The 24,879-nt window shown below is 53.9% G+C and overlaps 2 protein-coding genes and 1 long non-coding RNA gene across 5 annotated transcripts in view; all 3 read right to left on the bottom strand.

Moving 5' to 3' along the window:
• The window catches only part of HTR4 (5-hydroxytryptamine receptor 4), a 66,187-nt gene extending 57,623 nt beyond the window's left edge, over positions 1-8,564 (bottom strand). For all 3 annotated transcript variants that reach the window (XR_004981114.2, XM_036391636.2, XM_036391639.1), the window contains exon 1: positions 8,140-8,564. The gene's annotated coding sequence lies outside the window, so the exon portion shown is untranslated. The remainder of the gene's footprint in view (positions 1-8,139) is intronic.
• Positions 8,565-9,906: 1,342 nt separating this feature from the next.
• Positions 9,907-13,333, bottom strand: LOC118692058 (uncharacterized). Its single transcript, XR_004981115.1, has 3 exons — positions 13,284-13,333; positions 10,248-10,379; positions 9,907-10,010 (listed from the first exon to the last, which is right to left on the bottom strand). It is a non-coding gene; the product is annotated as an uncharacterized LOC118692058 (long non-coding RNA).
• Positions 13,334-18,579: 5,246 nt separating this feature from the next.
• Positions 18,580-21,465, bottom strand: LOC118692197 (sulfate transporter-like). Its single transcript, XM_036391868.1, has 2 exons — positions 20,860-21,465; positions 18,580-20,151 (listed from the first exon to the last, which is right to left on the bottom strand). The coding sequence occupies exons 1-2, from the start codon at positions 21,463-21,465 to the stop codon at positions 18,580-18,582; spliced, it is 2,178 nt and encodes a 725-aa protein (XP_036247761.1).
• Positions 21,466-24,879: the final 3,414 nt, after the last annotated feature.

The following is a 24,879-nucleotide window of genomic DNA, read 5'->3' as shown; positions in this document are numbered from 1 at the left end:
CCTTCCACTGCCCCAGGCTGCTCCAAACCCATCCAGCCTGGCCTTGGGCACTGCCAGGGATGCAGGGGCAGCCACAGCTGCTCTGGGCACCCTGGGCCAGGGAGGAATTTCCACCCTGCATCCCATCTGAACCCACTCTCTGCCATTCCCTGTGTCCTGGCACTCCAGGCTCCTGTAGAAGTCCCTCCCTCCATTCTTGGCTCCTCCACATTAACCCTGTCCCATGGCAAGCCTGGCCTTGTCCCTGCACCTCCCAGGGATGGAAGCTGCTGGAAAGCCTGGAGATCCTGGCATGTTCATCCTGGTGCACTCAGGAAGGGCGAGGGAGAGCCTCTGCCCACGTCACACCTTTCAAAGGCAGCCAGGACAGCCAGCAAGAAGGGGCAGTGAACAGGGAAGCAGGAAACCCTGAGCTGGCACAGCCTCCTGCCCTGTTATCTGCACCTTTGGTTTATTATATTTAGTCAGGCTTTTGGTCTGGAGGAAGAACATCCGAAGAGAAAACAGCACCAAAATCTTTTGTCAGCACCAACTTTGCAGATCCAACAAAAGCTCAGAGCAGCATCAAGGCAGCAGATCCAGCAAACAGCTTTTCTTTGTGATCTTGGCTTTTTCACAGAAAATCTCATTACACTGCAGTCGGGCTTTTCCAACAGGAAGTTCCCATTTGTCACTTCAAAAACCAACTCACCACCAAGGAAATCTGTCCTACAGTTGTTTCAGCTCTGTGTTTCTTTCCAGGCTGTAAAGGAGATTCTGAGGCCATGGAGAGGGGAATCAGATGGAGGAGGAGGCCTGGAAGGGACCCTGAGGAGCAGCCTCAGCAGACCCAGCTATACTTTACCCTGACATTTGGAGATGGAGATTCCACATTCTCCTTGTGCAGCCTCCCGGGGGAAGCACATGGAGGGAATTTTTAGGCTCTCTCCTAAATCTTCCTTGCTGCATTTTATTGCTGTGACTTTTTCCCCTGCCCTTGTTTATTCCTGCTCCTGGGGGATGCAAACCTGTCCCCAGATCTCCAGCAGCCAGGAATTCCTGCTGCGTGGAATTCTGGCCATGGGGAAGGGCTGTGAGCACACCCCACTGTTTGTCATTAGCAATAATCCCAGTGGTGGCAGCAGATTAATTCTGGATTAACGTTCCTCTCCTGCTCATTTGTGTGTGTTTGCACCCCAAGGGCCTCCCTGCCCTCCCTGGCAGGGGAGCTGAGAGCTCCCCTGGCTCTGCAGTGCTTCCCAGGCAATTCCTTCCCTCTCCACATCCCTCCTCTTCAATAAACATCTGATGCCACAGCAGCCTCCTGCAGGTTTCCATGGCTGATGGGGAGGGAATCCCAGGGGAATCCCAGGGGAGTGGGTCCTGCTCACCCCACAGCCACCTCTCACCTCTCTCCAGGCTGCTCACCCTGGTGCTGCTCCTTTTAGCTGGGATTTGTGAAGTGCTCATCACCTAAAAATGTTCCCATGAGCCAAGGCTGGAGCTTTCAGTCTCTCCTGGGTTGCCTATTTTTGGATCCTTGATCTGGGCTCTCGTTGCTGATTCTGTTTTTTGTTTGTGTTTGCTTTTAAATAAACAAAAGCTGGAACAATAAATGTCTGGGCAGCCAGAGAGCAGTGAGGGATGAGATGTTTGCTGAAAGGAGGGATGTGGAGAGGGAAGGAATTGCCTGGGAAGCACTGCAGAGCCAGGGGAGCTCTCAGCTCCCCTGCCAGGGAGGGCAGGGAGCCCTTGGGGTGCAAACACACACAAATGAGCAGGAGAGGAACGTTAATCCAGAATTAATCTGCTGCCACCACTGGGATTATCGCTAATGACAAACAGTGGGGTGTGCTCACAGCCCTTCCCCATGGCCAGAATTCCATGCAGCAGGAATTCCTGGCTGCTGGAAACCCTTCAGCTCTGCTCCAAGCTTTTCTCCTCTGAGCTCACAATTTCCCAGCTTCCAGATATTTGTGCTCACACTGCCCTGGCCTCACCCCAGACTGTCCCCACAGGTGAACAACCCAGATTTCTCCTCCCTTTTAGCATTTACTTGGTAAATGGCTCTTCCATGGAGCAGGGAAATCCTGAGCTGAACAGGCAGAAGGAAATCCCTTCTTCCTCCAGCTCCCAATTCCCTGTCTGTGTTTTAATCATCCCCCAGCAAGTTCTGCTTGCTGTATTTTATTAAAAGCAAACACAAGTGCAGAAGGGCTGCTTGTTTTCCTCCCTGAGCTGCAATAGAAGGGATCTGATCAATAAAACAACTCAGCCAAGCAGAGCCCATGGAAAAGGAGGCACTCATAAAAGGCATCTTTGCAATTAGCTTTTATCAGCTCCATGATTTTCTGCTGACCAGGGAGGCTCCTAAACTCAGACCAGCAAGGAGATGCTTGCTCTGCACTTCCCTGCTGCCCCTGGGCTTCAGAGCAGGCTGGGCTGCTCAGGCTGGCCCCCAATGAGAGATTTTGGAGGCTGCAGAGCTGAATCTCCTGTGCCTGTCACAGAGGGTCCCTGTGCAGCACAGCCTGCAGGCACAGCCAAGGGCAGGGAGGGGATGAAGGCAAAGAAGAGGAGGAGGGAAAGGGAACTTCATTTTCCACAGCAGAAGGGAAAGAGAACTTCCTTCTCTTCATTTTCCACAGCAGAAGGGAAAGAGAACTTCCTTCTCTTCATTTTCCACAGCAGAAGGGAACTCCATTCCCTTCATTTTCCACAGCAGAAGGGAACTCCATTCCCTTCATTTTCCACACCAAGAGGGAATGGGAACTCCATTCCCTTCATTTTCCACACCAAGAGGGAATGGGAACTCCATTCCCTTCATTTTCCACAGCAAGAGGGAATGGGAACTCCATTCCCTTCATTTTCCACAGCAAGAGGGAATGGGAACTCCATTCCCTTCATTTTCCACAGCAAGAGGGAATGGGAACTCCATTCCCTTCATTTTCCACACCAAGAGGGAATGGGAACTCCATTCCCTTCATTTTCCACAGCAGCCCAGGCTCTTGGCTGCTGTTTGCCTCTGCCACAGGACTTGTTCTGCTCTCACTTTCCCATTTCTGCCCCCGACTGCCCAGTGCCTTCTCCCACCTGGAGTTTGGTGATAGCCCAGCAGGTTTTGTTTCTTGGAGGGTTCAATCCAACTCTGTCCTCTCCTGTTTTGCTTTTTCCATTTGAACCCAGCAGAGCAGTTCCTGAACACAACATTCTGATGGTTCTTACTGTTCATGGGAGATGTTTTCCCTTCATCCTTAACCCCCTGCTCATTACTATTTCACAGATTCCTTTAGCCTCCCTTATCAGACACCTACATGTTCTAATTCCTAATTTATATTCATAGCTGCAACTTTCCCTTATTTTTCTGGGGACAGTGTTGACTGGGTTTGGGTTTCTATTTTATTTCCCTTTTCCCTTCTCTGCTGAATGATAAAAATTCTGCTTGGCAGTTTTTCCTGGTAGGGAAAACATGTTTTTGTAACAATCCCATGGAGGGCCCATGAGGAAGAAACACGTTCCACTGCCTTGGCTCATCTGAAATCAGCTGCAGTTCTGTCAGACAGAGCTCTGAGAGGGGCTTTAATGGGGGCAGCCTTGGCTTCAGGGATGTCAAAGCAGCCACGAAGAGCCAGATCACCCCAAACATCCTCCTCAAGCTGTTCTGGCCCATGTGGAACCAGCCTGGCTCTCACCTCACCAATCATTTCCCTGCCAGGGCCCAGCCCAGCACCCCCTGGTTGAGCTGAGGAGCCCCAGAAGGGCCAGGACCCCTCAGAACAACTTCTGGGTGATGAGCAGGGAAGAGCTCCTTTGCTGGGTGCAGAGCTGCAGCTGCATCCCTCGAGAGAAAGGTTTAATTGTGACCTTCTGATGGCACAGCAGCCCTGGTACACCCAAAATGGGGGTTAATGAAGCCAGATTAACCCTTCTGCACCTGGGGAAGGTGGTGTGGGATTCCCATGGATACACCCAAAATGGGGGTTAATGAGGTCAGATTAACCCTTGTGCACCCAGGGAAGGTGGTGTGGGCTTTCCATGGATACACCCAAAATGGGGGTTAATGAGGCCAGATTAACCCTTGTGCACCCGGGGAAGGTGGTGTGGGCTTTCCATGGGTGCTCTGAGAGCGCCTCAGGTGCTGGCAGGGATAATGTGGAATTTTAGAGCTTTTGAGGACTCCCAAGCACAAAGGAGGAAGCCTCAGGCAGGTGTGGGCACAGCCAGACACTGCAGGCACAAAGAGAGGAGAGCAGAGGTGGTTTGGGGGTGAGAACAGTTTGGGATGAGATTCACTGAAGGCAGGGCTCTGAACTGCTGCCCCAGCCCAGGAAAACACAGCCCCAGAGCAGGGGAATGATCTCCCTGCTCAGCTTGGAGCAGGAACAGCCCCAGCCCCTGCTGCATCACCCAAACCTGGGCACTGCTCTGCAAACCCACCCAGGAACAACCAAACCCTCCAGGCTGCACCAGGGCAGGGCAGAAACGCCCAACACCACGCACAGAGAGGGGCTGAGAGTGGCTTTTCCCCCTCACCTCCCCATGCCAGGCTGGGGACAGGACCCCGTGCCCTCTCCAGAGCAGCATCTCCTCCTGAGCCTCGGGGCCACTGCACCTCCAGCCATTTTCTCTAATTGTTTCCTTAATCACATCAAATTGCCCAAGCTCCATTTGTGTTCCTGCAGAGTAATTTGCTTTCCCCCAGGCCCTGCTGGCCGTGTCTCCCCCTGCAGCCCCACACTGCAGCCACTCCCCAGGGCTGAGGGGGCTCTGAATCACATTATGGGCTCTAATAAAAATAATTCTAATGGAATTACACAACGACAGCAGATTAAAGGCAGCTGCTTTGCAAATCCTGGGGCTGGGTTGGTGTTAGCTGAGGGAACAAGCACATGGCTCATCCCTCTGCCACCCTCTGCCCCAGCTGAGGCAAAGGTAACATCTCCTGCTGTTAATAATAATCTAATAAAGGTAGTCCCACAAAGAGTGCACCAGGGAAAAGAACACAGACACAGAAAACAGAACTGCAAGGGGTTAAATGCAAAAGCCATTAAATACTTTCCCCCCTCTCCCATAAACTGCACCACAATGAGTTCTTCACACTCTGCTTCCTCAGGGATCCACCAGGTTTACAAAGAACATTGGCACCATTTAATGGGGTGTATTGGTCTTTTTAGAGAGCTTTTTTCAGAGACTCTCTAAGGAATGAATGACAAGGTCAGAAGAGGGGACAGTCTCTAACCTGACACTCATCAGTGTCTTGCTCTGCACATGGGCAGGGAAGACCTGAGTGGACATTAATTAGTTGTGTTCCATGAGAGATTTCCTTTAACCCCCAGAACTTGGCATTGTCACCCCAGATTTTAACCATGGGGCTCTCAGGATTTACACCAACATTTACTGCAGTCACAGAATCCCAGAATCATTTGGAAAAGCCTTCCCAGCCCATCCAGTCCAGGCTGTGCCCCATCCCCACCTTGTCCCCAGCCCCCAGTGCCTCCTCCAGGGGTGGGGATCCAACCCTCCCTGGGCAGTTCCAGTGCCTGAGCCCCCTTTCCATGGGGAAATTCCTGCTGATCCCACCTGATCCAGGCCGAGTCCTTTGGATCCCCAGGCAGCTGGAGCCAGAGGGGCTCCTCAGTGGAACGGCTCCGATCATTCCCATTTTGCCTCTGCGACCAAACCCCGCCAGGGGCAATCCTGCACTGCAGCAGGTGTTGGGGGATGCTCTCTCCTGCTTCTCCCCCAAACAGCAGCTCTGCTCTCAAACACCAACACGCACAGGGAGCGTCTCCAGGGTGTGCAGTGTGACTGTGGGGTGTGCAGGGCAAGCTGCTGCCTCCTCACACCCTCCTGGCTCTCCTTCCACCCCTGCCACTGCTCCTGCAGCCAGCACAGCCAGTCCCCACAGAGGACACCGGGGCCTTGTCCTCCTCCTTGTCTGCAGGAGCAGAGGAGGGTGGAGAGCAGGACAGACATCCTCAAAGGAGAGCTGGGCAATCCCAGCTCCTCCTCAGCCCCACTCCCAACACGGGCTCCTGCATCCTCCATCCCACATCCAGCTGCATCTCCCCTGAATTCACCTGGGAACTCCTTCCACAGGTTCCAGGTATTTCCAGCCCCAAGGGCTCAGCCTGTTCTGGCTGGCACCTGTCCCTTGCTCTTTGTTCTGCCTCAGACTTCCTGGAATACCTGGAAAAGGTGGAAAAATCGAGGCTTGCCAGCTGGCTCCAGAGGATGGGGATGAGGAGGGGAGAGGCAGAAGCACTGCTGGCACTTGCAGCAGCACAGTTGGCACAGGGGAGCTGAATGTACAATTTGGAGACTTCCTAGAAGGAGCCAACAGGCTCAGTCAGAGCACTCTTACTTTTAAATCAGTGCTTACAAAGTCCTGGGCAAACTCAACTATTTCTGTCTGTCAGGTCAGAGCCAGCTTGAGGAAATAAGACAAACACACCTCGGTGTGGAAGGAGTTGTTGTTTAAGCAAACTCAGCCTGACTCATGTTTGTTTTTTAACGGCGTTATTGGACAGCACTGACAGAGCCAAGGTCAGGCTGCAATGGAAGAGACAGAGGGAAGATCTCAGAGGAGAGGAAGGTGCTGCTGCTCCCTGCCCATCACAGAGTCCCCATTCCTGCTGGGAATGCTCCCATCCCTGGCTCCTGGGCTCACCTGGGGCTCTTCCCCCACGCAGTGGCAGTGCAGATCCCTGGGTGCCTTCCCTGGAGAGTGACCTCAGCCAGGCCATCCACCACCCTCTGCTACACTGACAAAATCCAAATAAACTCCTAAAAACTCCACCCTGCCTTTGCCAAGCAAAACCAGCCAACTGCAGTAACAGGGGACAGAGAAAAGTCATCCTCCTTCAAGGAACACTGGGCAATATTATTCCCTCTCAAAGGAAAGTATTTTGGGTTTAAGGAGAAATGAAGTCATGATGACATCACACATCTCAAAGCACTCTCCGGGCTCTGAAGCTGGCACACCAGGACTTGGCTCCTTCCTCACTGCCCTCAAGCAGCACAAACTTGCAGCTGGGTAATGTTTTAATTACTCACCTTTCTATCAAGTTCCCGAGGGTGAAGTTTGTTTTGGAGCGAGGGGAGATGCCCCGGGGCTGGAGGGGGTGACCCTGCTCTGTCTGTCCCCGAGTGGGAGCCACACGCTGGCTGCACTCCCAGCACCTGAATCAAAGCACCCGGCCTTGGGCAGGACTCCCGCGAGCCTCCCTCGCCCTGGAGTCATTCTGAGCAAGCTTCAGCAGCACTGAAATGCTCCAACCTCAGTGACACGAGCTCGGAACAGACACAGAGCTTGGGGAGCCTTTGCACTCTGGACCCTGGCACAGCACGGAGCTGCCCAGTCCTGGAAAACACCTTCCTCACCACAGAATTGCACAATTGCTAGGGCTGGAAATCCCCTCTGAGATGCTCGAGCCGTTCCCCCAGCACTGACGCTGTCCCCAAGCGCCACAAGCTGCCCGTGCCCGGAGCTCCTGCAGGGACAGCCATTCATCCTCGCTCCAGCCGAGTTTCCACTCGTGCAGAGCCCTCCGAGCCTCCCCTTCCCTCCAGGTGACTTCCCCCGTGCCAGGGGCTCCATGCCCGCCCCAGTCCCGTTCCTCCTGCGGCTCAGTGCTGCCCATCCCAGCGCTCTGCTGGGCACGGGAGCCGCTCACGCCAGCGGAGCCCCGGGTGCTGCTCGCTGCCACCTTCACCTGTGCCACCGCGACCGGACCAGCCCGCCTGCCTGCCTGCCTGCCTTCCTTCCTTCCATCCTTCCTCCCCTCCGCTCCCTCCCACAGCCCCGGGGCTCTGCCGCGAAACCGGGGGACACGGAGAACCGCACACGGTGGGGGATGCCCAGCACCGCACACGGGGGATGCCCAGCACCGCACCCGGGGTGGGACACCGGGCACCGCACATGGGGGAATACCGGGCACCGCACATGGTGAAATACCGGGCACCGCACCCGGGGTGGGACACCGGGCACCGCACATGGGGGAATACCGGGCACCGCACCCGCATCCCCACCCGCATCACCCCCGCCCCTGCCGAGGGGCGCTCCTCGGGCGATGCCGGCGATCATTTCCCCCCGGGGCGGGTTTGCCCCATGCCCAGCGGAGCCCCGTCCTCCCGCTCCCTCCGCCGGCCCCTGCTCACCGTGGCCGGGGCAGAGCCCCGCAGTGCCCGGCGCGGCTCCCCCGGCGCGGCCGCTCATGCTGGCGGGATGGGGCAGGGCGGCTGCGGCCGCTGCCCACGTGTGGATGCGGTCTGTCTGTCCTGCCCGCCCAGGTATGGATGCGGTCTGTCTGTCCTGCCCGCCCACGTGTGGATGCGGTCTGTCTGTCCTGCCCGCCCAGGTGCGGGTGCGGTCTGTCTGTCCTGCCCGGGATGCGGTCTGTCTGTCCTGCCCGCTCAGGTGAGGATTCTGTCGGTCTGTCCTGCCCGCCCAGGTGCGGGTGCGGTCTGTCCTGCCCGGGATGCGGTCGGTCTGTCCTGCCGGCCCAGGTGAGGATTCTGTCGGTCTGTCCTGCCCGCCCAGGTGCGGCTGCGGGGCTGCGCTCCCGCCGAGGCTCCGCGGGCAGCGCCTCCCCCGGCCCGCCCCGCACGGAGCGCGGGGGTGCCCGGCGCTGTCCCCGCCCCGCCCGGGGAAAGCCGGGGCCGTCCCCTCCAGAGACCAACCCCGAGCTCGCCCGGGTGCCCCGGGAGCCGTGCGGGCGCTGTGGGCAGCGCAGCTCCCCCTTTATCCCGAGAATTCTCGCCGATGCTTCTCCCTCCCTTTCGCAGCGATTCAGGGATCGGTGGTTTGGTTTGGTTGCTTGCGTGCAGAAGGGAAGCGTGGCAAGCCCATGTTACTATAACTTGCTCGATTGGAGCCGCTTTTTAAAGATCTGAGGGGTTTTGGCAAAGATCTTTCAATGGATTTCTCAAAATAAACAAAAAATTGGCGGTAATTCCAAGCACGCTGCAAGGGCTTTTTCAGTTGCAGCATCAGCCCAGCTCCTCTGACATTATTGGAGCTTTGGCAGCTGAAATCCGGCCCTGACACCCTTAACAAAGCTCAGTCTTGGCAGAGCAGGACACCACAAGCAGCTCATCAGCTGAACTTTTAAAATACCCCTTGAAATAAAGCCAGCATAAACCCGGGACCTGAGCAGCTCCTTCACCTTTCACTCCTGGAGCTGCACTTTGGGGCTTGGGGCTTTCAAGCTGCAGTGCCTTTGTACAGTCAGTGCAGGGCTGGGATTTCTCAGAGATTACTGCATTCACAGGCAGATCCAGAGCACACTCAGGGTCACAGATGTAATTTGGTTTGGAGCATTTCCATGCCCTTTAAGCACAGCTGAGGTCCTTGCCCCTCCAAAGGACATCTCCAGTTGTGTGTGGATGCAGGAGAAACCAGAGCACCCACAGAAGCGCAATACCTGCTGCTTGCCGACAAAATACATCCAAAAAGTAAATTTATATTAAACACATTATCAACTTGTTTGATAGGACTAATTTCTTTTAAGACCTGGGGGGTTTTGGCAAAAATTTTTCAATGGATTTCTCCAAAATTTGGTGGTGTTTTCAGGCAGTGCAGGCAAACAGCACCCAGGCTGCATGTGTTTGTCCATCACTATAGAAACTGAAAGACAGAGAAGAATAACATTAGAAAAGTAAACCCCATCCAATCCATGAAGAAACTCTTTGTCACAGAGTGGATTTTCTCAGACTCAGAGGACCCAAACCAAAGTGAATGAAGCTGGTCTGGGTGGAGCTGTTAAAGAGTTCCTGAAACAATTTTGGTTTGCCTGCATTTTCCTCTCCGTGGTACTGATGTGAGCTTTCTGGACATTATTAGTATTTACTAATAGTAGGCACTAATGGTAGCTACTCACTAGAATAGCCTCTGGCTTTAATGCTGAATTGATATATAAATTCTTCCTGGAGCAAACACTTGTAGCTCTTCCTGGCAAGATCTGAGTGCTCAGAGCAGCTCCTCACCTGCCTCCCAAGGTGCTCCCAGCCAGGCTCTCCAGCAGCACCTCCTAAAGGGGAAAAACGGCACAAAAGGGAACAATCAGAGCGTGGAGCCCCGAGCCAAGCCCGTGCTGAGTTTGCAGCAGGGGGAGAATGAGGCTGGGTGGGTTTCTGTGCTCTCCTTTCAATGCCCAGGTGGGCTGAGGGCCAGCAGTGCTCTGGGCAGGGTCAAAGCTGCTCAGGGGAGGATTTGGAGCCTGGAGAAGGCAGAGCCCAAGCCCCTTCCATCCCTGGCTGTTGCGAACCTGGGCAGGTTTGTTTGTTAGCACATCCTGGCCCCAGCGCTGGCCCCAGCTGTGGCCAAGGTCCATCCCACTCCTCTCCATGCAGCTTCCTCTCCAGGACTGGCAAAAGTTTATTCCACCTGAATGGGATGCCTAAAAAAAAAAAAGGAATTAAATTTTTAAACAGGAAAATTGGAAAGTATCAAAGAAGGAGATAAAGCACTGGAGTTTGGGGGTTTTTTTTTCCTGTTTTTCCTCCCCTCCTCCTTTTCCTCCTGCTGTAACAATGATGAATCCCAAGATCTGGTTGAGAGGGAGAGTGGCTGAGTGATTCATCGGGACTGAATCACAGTCACTCTGCAGAGGAATTCGCTGCTGCTGCTGCTGCTGCTGCAGGTGCAGCTCCATCCCTGCCCCGGATCCCTCCCTGCTGCCCCTCCAGGAGCAGAGTGGGACAGGAACCCATAAAAACAGAGAGAGCAGCTCTGGGTGAGCCCCCCCTGAGCAGCCCTGCTCTCCTTTGCCCACGTGGGAGGGATTTTATCCAGAGGGAGCCGGAATACATTGATTTTCTGAGGGTTTTACCCACGGCTGGATCACGCAGCCTCCCACTCCCCTGGGGAAGAACTTTCCTTCTGTTCCTTTTGAAATGCAAGCTTTCCCCCTCCCTCTGAGATCCCCCACTAACCCTGGGATGCAGCAGCAATCGGTACCCAGAGCTGGGCTGGAAAGTCGGGATGCAGCAGCTGAATTCCTGGGATTTCCCAGGGTTTGGATTTTCTGAGGGACATCAGAGGAGAGGCAGGAGGAAAATTCTGCTCTGCAGCTGATTTACAGCATCAGCTGGGTCGGTGCTTGTCCTTACACAGGATTTTGTCTCTCTGTTGTCAGCACCTCCTCTGCTCACATCGCTCACACCCGAGCTCTGGGGGTTGCCAGGACTCCACATTCCCAGGCTCCTGCTGAAAGTGCCCAGCCAAGCCCAGGTGGGCACCAGCTCAAAACTGAAAGGGTCAGGGAGAAGAAGGTCACCCTGGTGGCTCCCAAACTGACAGGTTTTTAAATAATCCAACTCTGCAGCCTGTGGTAGGAGCTCTCCCTGTCTGCAGAGCACTCTGAGCCACTCCCCACAGGTTATTTACAGCTCTACCTGCAGACATAAACCTAAATCCCAGCTTAAGGCAGCTAAATGTTAAATAGTTAAATGTTGGCTTTAAAGCAGAACATTTGGGCCGTTTTTACCAGTGTAACTGCCACTGTTCATAGCACAGACATCGTTGGCTCAGCTGGCACTGGAGGGGCACAGAATTATTTTGAAAGACCCTCTCAGAGTGACCCTTGGACAAATTTGTTATCTCAGGACCAAAGGTGGAACCAAAGCAAGGGGCAACCATGTCAGCATCACCTGGAGAGTCAGAGCTGGAGGCAAATTCCACATTTACAATCTGTGGGCTGGAAACCACTGAACAAGCCCTCAGAAATGTGAGGATGAGACTCCCCCTGGGAGAGCTCTCTGAGTCCGGGCCCATCTCAGTCTCTCTGGAGGCCACACAAGTGTGACAGAACTTCCCATCATTTTAACTGGTTTTTCCCAAAATCCTATTTCTAATGAGCAATTTGCACTTGGTTCTCTGCTCCAGCGAGGAAGTTTTGGAGGAAAAAGAAAAGGGAAGCAGAAATCCACCTCCTGCCATCCCCCAGGGCTGAGGGTGGGTGGGTGTCTGTCCTTCTGCCCCGCAGAGCTCCTTCTCTTCCCTGGCAAGCACAGGGAGGAGTCCTGGGATGCGGAGCCCTCCTGGGCTGCTCATTTCCATGCAGATGAGGCTGTGTGTAATTCCATGTGAGTGTAACTCCCTGTGAATGCAGATAACTGATGGGGCTGTGAATAAGAGAGCTGAGTGAATCATTCATCATGGATTATTGATAGGATTAATTTTACCTCTTTTTCTGCTCTCAGGATGCCCACGAGCCCCCCCCCTGAATTTATTTCCCCCCTCTTTAATGGAATATTTCTGGACACAAAGTAGATTAAACCCGAGTAATTTTCCTGCTCTTTGCTGGGCTGAATGAGATATTTGCTGTCAGGTTAACCCTTGCAGACTCCCCCTGAAGTGTCTTCCCTGCTGGTTTCACACCCCTTGGGTTCACACTGGGATTTTTAACGTCAGCTCTGCTCCAGGCAGGACCCCCCAGCTCTGTGTGTGCTGTTTCTGTGTCCCCTCACTGGTGTGACAAAGGTCCTGCCCTGTCTGAGCGTGGCTCCCTCGGCCCCCAGCCCCACAGGGATGCTTTGGGGTGATTTTCCCAAGGATGGCTCCCTGGAGATGGCTGCAAACCCTGTTGGGCCCCTGCTGCTGTTTCCATGGCAGCACGGAGCCAATTCCGCTCGGATTGAGCGCAAACCAAAATAAACCTGCAGAGAGATTTCCCCCTGCCCACCCCTGGCCTTGGGGACCCTCTGCTCCTCCCCTGCTGCTGTCCCTTGTCCTCTGAGCTCCCTGGGCTGTCTGGGGCTTCTGTGAGATGCAAAACCAATTTCCCAAATCCTTTACCTGCTTGGTGAGGCAACATCATTTCTGATTATTAATTCCCTATCAAAAAAAAAAAAAAAAAAAAGGAAAAAGAAGGAGAATTCTTTATTCAGAGCTGTTCAAAGAGACGAGAGGAGCCTGCAGGGGCTTTGCAAACCCTCCCTGCCAAGCCCCAGAGGTAAAACCAACCTGTGCCCAGGGCAGTGAGTCCTGAGCTCAGCCCCTGCCAGGGCTCCACTTCCCAGGATGGTTTTTCCTCACGTTCCTCTCGTGTTTCCAGGCTGCTGTTCGGGGATCTGCAGCACAGGAGCTGAGCAGAGCTGCCCATCCCAAAGCTGTGCTACCCACAGGTTTAGGCCAGGCTTTGCTAAGATGGACACAGGGCTTTTCCCCTCTCTGGCTGGCACTCCAAGGCACAGCTGGGATTTGCACAGCCAGCCCTGGGTCCGATAAATGCAGAAGAAAATTCGGTATTTGCCCTTCCAGGAAACGCACACCAGGAGTTCCCCACCCAAATTTAACTCACCTCTCGTGCCACATTTGACCTTCAGCCATTCTCACATCTCCTTCCTGCAGTTTCCACCCTGGTTTGAGCAAAATTCCTGGCAAAGCCTTGAGAGCAAAGCCATTCTGCAGCTGCCAGGCACAGCAGGGGCTTTGAGCTGAAAGGGCAGTGAGGATGGGCTGGGCACAGGGTGGGGAGGGCTCAGCAGGAATAAATCACCTTTCACCAGCAGCAGCTGCTGGCCCTGCTCCCTGGGGCCACACACAGTTATCTGCACAAATGCAGCTTCTGGGGTGATAAAAAAGAGAAAATATTTAAAAATATATATATAAAAAATAGAATATAAAAAAAAAATAGAAAGAATTGGTTGGTTGTGGTCCAGCCACAGCCCCAGGGCAGGGACAGCAGTGTGACACTCCAAGAGCCCTCACCTGCCCTGCTGGGAAATGGCCAAGGCAAGAAGACTTTCAGAAGGCTGGGGAAGGAGGCCTCAGAAACAGAGCAGAGGAACTGGAGCCAGCTGCAGCTGCAAGGTGTGACAGTGGGAAAGTCACAGTGGTACAGCAAGCAAGGACGTGGAGCAATAGTTGGAGTTTTGGGCTTTGCTAAGATAGACCTTAAGAAAAATAAGCCAAGCAAGGTAGTGGAAGGTTTTGAGGTTAATAATGAAGTGTTGTGCATTGTTAATAGAAAGCAGAGAAGCTTTGTGTGCAGCAGGTGTAGGTGTGCTTTTAGTGGTTGCCTAAACAATTATCTGTGAGTTCAGCAATGTGCTATTGGCTGGAAAGTTTTTAAAATGCTCTGGAACAAGGAAATCTTTGGCTGCTGCTGGCAGGACATGAGTTTTGCCACCTTCCAATTGTCTCAGCCATGTGGTGAGGCTGATGCTGCCATAAAGCTCCAGGATCAAACCCCAGCACGTCCTGCCTTTGGGGTGCCCTCATTTCCTCCTTTTCCCTCATTTGGGATCAAGCAGAGCTGCCCATCCCTGTGCCATCCTGTCCCCAGCATGGCAGGGGTGGCAGGGACACCCCCTGCCCGCTGTCACATCCACAGAAATGTCTGGAAGAGAAGGCCAAGCACTGGCTGGAAGCTCAAAAATCCGGTCAAATGCCATTTTCTTTAAAAAGAATAAATTAATGTGAGGTAGAAAACACAGATTCCTTGGTGAGGATGGTCTGAAATAGAACCAGCTGTGAGATGTCAGCGTTCAGCACTTTTGTTTCTGCTCTGCCCTGGTGAACTCTGGGATCTGCTCTGCACTGCCTGCCTGGGAGCCTCAGCTGCTGCAGGCTTGGCAGGGATTCCACAAGACATTTCATCTTTCTATAGAAACCACAATTGTACCTGCTGAAACACTCCCCAGCCACCAAAGAAAGAAAACAAAAAGAGACATTTTCTTCCTGTTGTGCTCTTTTTTTCAGCCTTTAAACTTAAAAAAAAGCACCTTTTCTGTAGCTCCTTTTCATAACTCTGTGGGTTATGCACCCTTTTTATTTTCAAGGTGCAACAGCCATCTCCATGAACTGTTGTGGCTCCCAGGAGTTCAGGCACCAACCTGAAAACCCCAAAGCTGTGGAACATGAAACCAAACTGCAGGATTTCAATAAATGCAAGGGCAGCAGGTGACCAGAGCTGCTCCAGTGCAGCTGGAACTGGAGTCCAGTTCAATGCTGGTGCTCTCACTCACCTCTCCTGATTCAGGGCTTTTAGTTCCTTTCCTGCCTTGCCGTTTATCTCTTCTTTCTCCCTGCCCTCCTTTGAGCCTTTTCTGGCTCATCTGGAGGCTGGGAATGCCAGAGGCTTTCATTGCAGGGACAGGGGACTGCGGGGTTTGTCACTAAAGGGAGCAGGGGGGCTGGATCTGCCTCCTCTCCCTGGCTGAGGGGCAGAGAAGTGACACAAAGTGGGACAGAAGGGCTCCCTGCAGCTCCTCTGCAGCCAGGGTGGAAAAGGGGCAGGGGCAGAGGCAGAGCAGCAATTACAGGAGGATTCCCCAGCCCCTGGGGGGATCCCAGGCACCTCAGCCACTGCAAGAATTCTACCCAGAGCCACTTTCCTCCTCAGATCCTCTCATCCTGTCCTTCCCCTTTTTCTGTCCCTCAGCTCTCCCAGGCCCCTCTCTGCTGGCTCCTGTGTCACCAGGGCCTCTCCAGGGATGCATTAATGTCCCCAGCCCTGGCTCTTACCCCAGGAAATCCAGAGCCATCGCCACCTGCAGCTCCCTGCTCTCCAGCTCAGTTTTCTCTGCTGGGGAGGCGCACATGGGCAGATCAGCACATGCTGGCAGCACTGCCATTGCTTCAGAGCACTTTGAGAGCTGCAGAAGCAACTTCTTGCCATCCCAGGGGCTGTTTTTTCCCAGGAAGAGGCACTGGGAGAGAGGAGAGCAGCCCCTGGTGCAGCAATCAGTGTCTCCAGAGGGGAAGCAATCAGCACCAGCCACAACCTTTACTCCTCAAAGCTCCCCAGAGGGAGCATTTCAAAGCATCAGAAGGATTTAAACCTGTCCAGCTGCTGCTGAGCCATAATTACCAGTAGCACAGTGAGCTCCCACTGTGGCTGACAAAGGCTCAGCAGCAAAGCCTCTCCTGGTGCCCCTGCTGGAGCATTATAGAGCCCGGGCAGGCAGGGGCAGCAGCACAAGGAGCAGGGAGCTGCTTGCCAGGGGGAACATTTGGACATTTGCTTTCAGCTGCCGGGCCTTTCCTCAGCCCCTGGGGAGCTCCAGCAGGGGTGCAGCCCCTGGGACACAGGGACAGGTCCTGGGGCCAGGCCCATGGGACAGGGGGGATTTGGGCTGGTGTCCTCAGCTGGAGCCCCCACTGTGGGATTGATGGGGGTGGGATGGTGGGGATGGATGGAGAGCAGAGATCTCTGCAGCCAGGGCTGGAACTTGGGGTTCATTGCAAAGGGCCTGGGTGCAGGGCCCTGCCAGGCACAGCTGGAGCAGGGCTGAGAGAGGAGAGGGGCAGAGAGGATGAGATGGTGAGAGAGTAAAAGGGTAAGAGAGTAAAAGGCAAGAGCTGAGAGACAAGAGCTGAGAGCTGAGAGCGAGGTTCCCCTTACAATACCATAAATCATCTTCTGTGTTGAATATTCTCATTCTCACTGACCAATCTAGTCCAAGATACAAATCCTACAGCATTTCCATACAGCCTATAAGAATCACTACATTACCACACTGGGTTACATTTTAAACTCTAAAAACTCCTCTTTGGGCCCCTTCTGCCAAGCTGTAGGGTCTGCTCTGACCCTTGGGCCTGTCTGCAAGCAGAGGGTGTTGTTCCATCAAAAGGGGATCACCTTCAGCTGGCCATGCCATTGTTTTCCAGTTGTTCAGTAACTGAGGGATCTCAGAGCTTGCTTTCATTTCAATCTCACTCGTAGTTCCCATATTCTCAACATCTTTTGCCAGGCAATCATATTGATAAGGCTTTCCTGTTTCATCTTCCCCAACACCCCACAGCACCAGGAACTGCCCCTTCCTGCCCTCCCCTGCACCCAGCCAAGGGATGGAGGATGACCCAAGGACTGACCTTCCACAGCTCTGCCTGCAAACCAACCTTGGGCTGTGTCACCTGTCCCTCCTGGGTCACAGCTCCAGCCCTGGGCCTCTCACAGAGAGTGAAAATATAAACCCAGCAATTCCTGAGTGCCTGGGCAGCGTGGGCACAGGGGTGCCTGGGCTGGAAGGGTGGGAGAGCTGGGCAAGCAGGCAGGGCAGGGGCTGCCAGCAAGGCCCCAGGGCTGGAGAGGACAGGGCAGAGGCCATCAGCCCTGAGAAGTGCTGGGTGTCTCTGGGGCACTGTCCCAGCTGTGATCAGTGCCCCATTGCAGGATCCCGGCTCTGGATTGCACCAGGCTGTGCCAGGGCATTGCCAGCACTGCCTTTATTTCCTGCTGGGCCTTTATGACCCCACTGAGGCCATAAACACCTCTGAAGCCTAATTAAAACAGTTCAATTTCTCCATAAACAGACTTGTGAAGGAGATGATGGCAGTGCTGCTCAAAAGGGGAAGGGGGGGTGTCCTAGGCAGCCCTGAACCAAGACTGGGGTCAGGTAACAGGAGGTTTTTACTGCCTTGCTGGTTTTACTCCCCCCATGAAGTGCCCCATTTCTCTGTTCTGGGGCTGAGGTAACTCCCTGGGGAGTTTCCCCACACTGGGATGGCCTGGGAGGACCCTTGGAAAGAGCTCCTGGGAGCTGCATCCCACCCACACCTGGAGCACAAACATCCATCCCTCCCTGCAAGGAGACCTTTGGTCACTTCAGCCCCCCTGGCACAGCCTTGCCAGGACTGCAAGCAGCCAGGTACACCATTGAAAACAATTTTTAAATCCATTTTAAATAAAATTTTAAGCACAAAAAGGCATTTTCCTGAGCACAGCCACAGGATTTCTTTTCCACACACTTTATTTCCAGCAGTCTCCCGTCCCTGGGCTTCCAAACCACAATTCCCTCCAGCAGGATTTCTTTTGGGGGTGGGAATGGGATGTGGGGATGAGTTTTTGGGGTCCCTGTCACAGCAGGGATGGGCTGGGATGTGTGGATGAGTTTTTGGGGTCCCTGTCACAGCAGGGATGGGCTGGGATGTGGGGATGAGATTTCGGGGTCCCTGTCACAGCAGGGATGGGCTGGGATGTGGGGATGAGATTTTGGGGTCCCTGTCACAGCAGGGATGGGCTGGGATGTGGGGATGAGATTTCGGGGTCCCTGTCACAGCAGGGATGGGCTGGGATGTGGGGATGAGATTTCGGGGTCCCTGTCACAGCAGGGATGGGCTGGGATGTGGGGATGAGATTTTGGGGTTCCCTCCCGAATTCCCGGCCGGCCCCGGCCCCGCTCGCGGCTCACTCGCGCCCTCCAGCGGCCACGCGGGGCAGGCGCAGCTCTGGCCCCGCATCCCGAGCTCGGCCCTCCCCAAACCCTTCCCGAATTCCCGGCTCCATCCCGAGCTCGGCCCTCCCCAAACCCTTCCCGAATTCCCGGCTCCATCCCCAGCTCGGCCCTCCCCAAACCCTTCCCGAATTCCCGGCTCCATCCCCAGCTCGGCCCTCCCCAAACCTTTCCCGAATTCCCGGCTCCATCCCCAGCTCGGCCCTCCCCAAACCCTTCCCGAATTCCCGGCTCCATCCCGAGCTCGGCCCTCCCCAAACCCTTCCCGAATTCCTGGCTCCATCCCCAGCTCGGCCCTCCCCAAACCCTTCCCACCCTGCTGCCCCACTGGCAGAGCATCCCAGCCCCTCCTGCTCGCTCTGACAGCACAAACACCGAACCTGCTCCCCCGTTAGAAACCTCTCCTCGCACCCAGGGCTACAGGGACGCCTGGAAGTCCTGTTCCTCGGGCTCCGGGAGAGCAGCCTGCTTGTCCCTGCTGTCCCCGCGGTGCCAGCGCTCAGCGAACTGCACGGCATCGTGGATGCTGTGGAAGGCCAGCTGGCCCCCAGCGCCGCCTGCCCGGCCGGCCCAGCCTCCCTCCCGCAGGCGCTGGCGGATGGAGGGGTTGCAGTTGGCCAGGAGCACCTGGACTCCGACCTCCTTGTAGTCGTGGTGCGTCTCCTTGAGTGCAGAGAGGCCCACGGTGTCTATGAACTGCATGGCCCCACAGTCCAGGATCAGGGTGTTCATGTCTGTGGAGGGGGGACAGGCATCTCCTGGAGGGCTCTCAGCCCTGCTCCTGCCCTGTCTCAGGCAGGCACAGCAGCCCCTGGTGCTGCCTGGCTCTGGCCGTGCCCGGTTTCCCAGGCTGGCCGCCAGCAGCACGGGGTTGAGCCCGGTTTTCTGGTACAGCACAGCCTTGAAGTAATCCTTGTTGGCGTAGTAGAGGGAGCACTCGAAGCGGAAGATTTTGATGTTGGAGATGCTGCTGAGCTGTTTGTAGGCAGCCTGGTCCTCGTAGACCTCCCTGTCGCCGACCTTGCCCAGCAGCGTGGCGCGCGGCCGCTGCGTGCGGAAGATGATGCAGAGCAGGGCGAAGCAAACGCCCACCAGGAGCCCGATCTCCGTGGTGACCAGCGTGGAGCACAGCATGGTCGTCCACCACACCGCCGTGTCCAGCTTGCTGAGCTGCCACATCCTGGGGGTGTCCCGGAACCTCCTGAGGCCGCCCCGCAGGTTGACGATGGTGACCACGCCGAGGATGGAGGTCTGCAGCGAGTAGAAGAGTGGGGAGATCCACAGCAGCACCAGCAGCAGCACCAGGGAGGTGACCAGCCCGGACACCTGGGTCTGGCTGCCCGTGGACTCCTTCAGCAGGGTCTTGGTGAGGGCAGCAGAGCTGGCGAAGCAGTAGAAGAAGGAGGGGATGAGGTTGCACATGCCGATGGCGATCATCTCCTGGTTGGCGCTGACGGCGTAGCCGTGCTTTTTGCCAAAGATTTCTGCCAGGGACACGGTCATGGCAAAGCCAATGACAGCAATGGGCAGAGCATCCAGTGCCAGGCTGGGAAACAGGCTGATGTCTGGGACAGTGGGCTTCCTGAAGCCCGTGGGGATGTCCCCACACACGGCGGCCTTGTAGCGCTGCTCGAAGTCGAAGTAGTGGGAGATGAGGGTGGCTGCGATGACCACCAGCAGCTCGATGGGGAACGGGGCCTTCAGCCTCTCCTTGTAGCGCTCATTGAGCTCCTTGACAGGCACTATGATGGCCAAGGCCACCAGGCTGGTCAGCAGGTCGCAGATGTTGGTGTTGTGGATGTGCCTGAAGAGGTCCACCCAGGTGAGGATGAAGGAGCCCACGCCCTCGTGCCGGGGGATCTTCAGGCCCAGCAGATATTTCATCTGGGAGGTGATGATGGTGAGGCTGGAGCCTGTCACGAAGCCACCCAGCAGAGGCTCTGACAGGTAGACAGCCACGAAGCCCATCTGTAAAACCCCCAGCAGGATCTGAAAAGCAAAGCAGCCACAGCTGCAGCACGGGTGAGAAGGGCTGGAAGGGCTGGCTGGCAACTTATGTCACTTTGCTGCCACTTTAGCAGCTCTGGCTACTCTGTCTGGGGATGTGCTGAGCATTCCATGGGAGGAATTTGTCTTCAGGAGTTAATCTGGGCTATGGAATACTAGAGAGACCTACCTTTAACACTTGCCCGTGGCTGGGGGTGCCACACAGAAAATCCTATGAGGTCCCTGCTGCTGCCTCCTCACAAGCAACCCCATCAGAGCAGCTCTGGGTAGCACTCACTTGGGATGCCCTGAATTTCAGCTGTCCCAGTGGAAAAGCCTGGAATTGCTGTGACAGCTCAGCCTAGGCAATGGGGACACTGCCAGGGAGCATGGCAGGGTCCTTGAGGGTCTGCCCCAAACCTGCTCTGAGCTGCCCAGCTGCAGGACTGGGGTGCTGGGAAGGTGGTTCACAGATCCAAGATTCTCTTGAGCTGAGGATGTTTCAGACACATCCAAGGACCTGGTTATCCCATGGAGGAAAACAGCTCCAATTCAGCTGTGTTTGCACTTTTAAAATCACTGCATTCACAAATATTCAAGTGTTGGGGTCTAGAAGCATTTCTCAGGACTCTTAAATCTGACCCAACACTTAGAGACCTCAAACTCAGACACATTCCTAGGAGGAAACAGCACCAGAGTGAACGTTTGTACCTGGTAAAGGCCCACGAGGAAGCTCAGGGAAAGGGCCACGGTGATGGCATAGCAGCTCCTGTCACAGGGCTCTGTCCCGTTCCTGGGGGAGCTGGAGTTGTCCCCGAGGGCGGCGCTGCTGTCCCCATAGCCTGCCAGCTGCAGGCGGCGCGTCACCGACTGCCCCACCATGAGGCACAGCACCCCGAAGGAGCCCACGCTGGCGTGGCGCGACGTGGCCGTGGCCGCGTAGATGATGTTGCAGAAGAAGTTGGTGTAGATGCCGTAGACGGGGTCCTGGTTGGCCAGCAGGGAGTAGGAGATGGACTGAGGGATGGCCACCACGCCCACCAGGAGCCCCGAGACCACGTCCCCGAGCAGCTGGGAGCGGGGCTCGTAGCGGGGCAGCCACTCCAGCACGGGCAGCAGCCGGCGCAGGGCGCGGCCCAGCGCCCCGGGGCTGCACCTGCAGGCGGCCCTGGCCTTCTCCAGGATCAGCTCCCGGCGGCTGCAGCCTGGGGGCTCCTGCTCCTCCAGGATGATGAAGGTGGCAGGAGCCTCGGGTGGCCCGAGGGAGCCCAGGGGGGCTTTGCTGGGTGCTGGCTCCTGGCTGGACGTGTCCTCCATGGGCACAGGGGAGCTAAGGAGGGAGAGCAGGCAGGAGCGAGTGTGACCATGGTCACAAGGGTTTTCAGGATGAAGAAGAGACGAGAATGTTGACTCTATGATCAGAAGGCTTGATTTATTATTTTATGATACGTGTTACATTAAGACTATACTAAAAATAAATAGAAAGGAAAAGGTTTCTTCAGAAGCTAGCTAAGATAAGAATAGAAATAATGAATAACAAAGATCTGTGTCTCAGACAGAGAGCAAGAGCCAGCTCTGCCATGAGTGGTCAGGAAATCCAAACATCCACAGGAGACCAATCACGGGTCTACCTGTTGCATTCCACAGCAGCTGATAACCATTGGTTACTCTTGGTTGCTGAAACTGCAGCTTCTCACAAGGAAAAATCCTAAGAAAGGATTTTTCATGAAAGATGCCTGCAACAGGTGAGGGGCTGCAGGCACGAGCATGGGGGCTGTGCTTAGCTCCAGGGCTCGTGGCATGGGCAGATAAATAAATAAATAAATAAATAAATAAATAAATAAAATATAAATAATAAACTAATTACTAATATATAAATAAACGACCAATAAAATATAAATAAACCAATTACTGAAATACAAAGAAACGGACACGCGAACTAACAATAAAATATAAACCAATTGCTAAAATAGAAATAAACAACTAAATAACTTTGAATTATAAATAGATATAAACCAATTATTGATATATAAAGAAATGAAAAAGAAAATGTAAATAAATAGATAAATAAATAAATAAATAAAGGGAAATTATCTCAGACAAATCCAACAAAAGCGTTTTTCCAAGGCTGATTCATTCATTGTCACTTCTGGAGCTGATTAACCACAACCCCCAAATCAGGGGCACAGCTACAGAGTCCCCCATGCTCCTTCCCCATCCCTCTTGTTTAGAAACAGGAATTTCACTCAATTTCAGTGAAATTTCTCTGAATTTCACTCAAACTAAAACTCCTTCTGCTGTCAAGACACTGCTACTTAGGCAAACCCTTCTTTTGGAAATGTTAAGATATTCCAAGGGACACTTTAGGAATCAAGATGAGGGTAAGGGAGATAATTTGCCAATTATTTTTTCCTTCAACATTACATAGTTTCAAATTGCATTAGTGGCTTGCATCAATCAGGGGCTCCCATCTGCACAATGAAACCACCCTGCTTTTTCAGGCTGCTTAATTTACAGAAACACCTTCCAGAGCCACTCCAGGTTTTTTCAGTCAAAATGCAGCTGCACCAAAACAGCTTTTTTGTGACAACTGAACCACAGACAGAGAGAAAAACACTCCAGAGGGGAGACCCAGAGTGGCTGTGGTTTGGAACCGAACTGGGATGAGGAGAAATCCCATTCCCTGCCCTGCACACATCACCAAATCTTACCTCTGGCTGCAAACTGGGTGTTTGCTCAGCACCTGGAGCTTCTCCCCTGGGCACAGAGCTGTCTCCACCTGGCAGCACCTCTGGGCAGAGGAAAGGTGGCCCAGGTGCCCCCTCCCTTGGGATCTGAGCTCCTGAGCCAAGCCATGTCTCTTTTATCTCTGTGCAGGCGCTGCAGCCGCCAAGCAGAGCTGTGTTTGGAAAACAAACACCATTCTCAGAGAGTATTTTGGCTGACAACTTGTTCTGGACACCAGGAATGATTGAGGGGGCTTAGAGAAGTGCTCCTGCCAGATAAGAGGATTGCTTGGATCTGGGGAAGTGTTTGCTAAACAAGGGCAGCGATGGAAAGAAACCTCCCTGCTCTGCCCCTCTCTGAACCCAGCGAGCTCAGGTCCCACTGGGCTCCTCTGCTCAGGTTCTCAGCTATTCTGGACAAGCTTTTGTGCCAAAAACCAAGAAGCAAAGCTCGTTCCAGAATGACTTTCCTTTCCTGGTAGTTTTTCCTCCACAGAGGCTCTGCAAGGCAGAGAGCAAAGCTGTGGTGACACAGGTTATTTCAGGGAGACAGCAGAACTGTGGATGTATAAAATCTGCACAATTCACATTTTGGCACACGTAACAAGGGGCTTTGCTGTGCAGAAACACAACTGGGAAAGGAGCAGGGTTGTATTATTTGGTAGGTAAAGGTGAGCAATTGCAGCAGCAGCAGCCAGGAAAAAAGGATTGTTCATCACCCTGAAAGGAAAGAGCAGCCTCATAAATACCAGCTGGAACTGCTCTGCCCTTGTCAGCCGTGCCAACAACCTCCACCAGCCCTCTGAGCACACACTCCCCCTGTTCTGCCCCCTTCTTTTCCATCCCTTTCCCACTGACCCAGTCCAGATTTTGCTGGATGTGCCATGCCCTGTGCAGCTGGACCGATTCCTGCCAGACAGGCACCTTGGAGAGGGGGCTGGGGATGGAAAGGTGGAGTTCCCCAGGGTTTGGATGCAGATGCTGGGGAGACACCCTGAGGGAAGAGAAGGGGGAAACCAGCATCCTGAGCTGCATTTATCTCATCAGGGGAAGTCTGGATCTCAGTAATTAGGAGTAAATAAATGAGGAACAAATCCGTGTTCTCTGGCAGCAGGAGAAAATGAGAGCACATGGTAGGGAGGCAGCTGCTCAATCTTTTTATCTATTTATATCAATTCTTTTTTTTTCACTGCCATTCCTCCACAACTCATGCATTTTCAGGTGCAACACTGAGAGTTCCCCCTTCCCTTCCCCTTCTCTCAGTAACAGACTCTATCTTTCAGGCACTGTGTAATTGTTCCTACTTACAGCTCATTTTGTGCCTTGGCTTGGATGATGTGGTCTCTACTCACTCATTTTCTTTTTCCATCTTCTTCCCCAGCAAATGACCCAAATTTCTATTTTCTCCATGAATCCTTCATCTTGAAATTCACTGAAGAAGTGATGAGTCACCCATTGAAGAGCTGGCCAGGCTGGACTTTTAAGTCTGATTGTTCCCTGGGATGAAACACAGCTGAGCACAATCCATCTTTGGGTTTGATCTTATTTAGGAAGTTCCAGCTCTGGATCTCTGCCCTGAGCACCACAAAAATGGGGTGAAGCACTTTTTCAATGTGTGGCAGGATTTAGGTTACCTTCAGCCTCCAGCCTGCTGCTGCTGCTTTTCCTTCCCAATCCCATCTTCATTTCTATATTCTGGAGCTCATTTATCTGTTGAGATTTCCTTTATGCCCTGATAAATCTTGGGAGGCCCTGACAGAGCCCTGCTCTTCCCCCTCTCCAAGATTTCTGCCTCCAAGCCCTCCCTGCCGTCCTCCCCTAGAACTTTTTTCTCCACTTTCTTGTGTTCAAATTCCCAGCTGCTTTAGTATATCCCAATAATAAACATCTATTTCAGTACATTCCATACCTTAAGTTATCCCACACTTTTTGCAGTTCTCAAGCTCCTTGTCCCCGCTGGTTCTCTGTGCTGGAAATTCCAGCTGTGGGCACTGAGGAGAGGCCA

This window comes from Molothrus ater, chromosome 15 (assembly GCF_012460135.2).
Source record: "Molothrus ater isolate BHLD 08-10-18 breed brown headed cowbird chromosome 15, BPBGC_Mater_1.1, whole genome shotgun sequence".
NCBI classification, from domain to species: Eukaryota; Metazoa; Chordata; class Aves; order Passeriformes; family Icteridae; genus Molothrus; species Molothrus ater.
The sequence above is the reverse complement of the archived record's forward strand: the minus strand, read 5'-3'. Positions and strand labels throughout refer to the sequence as shown.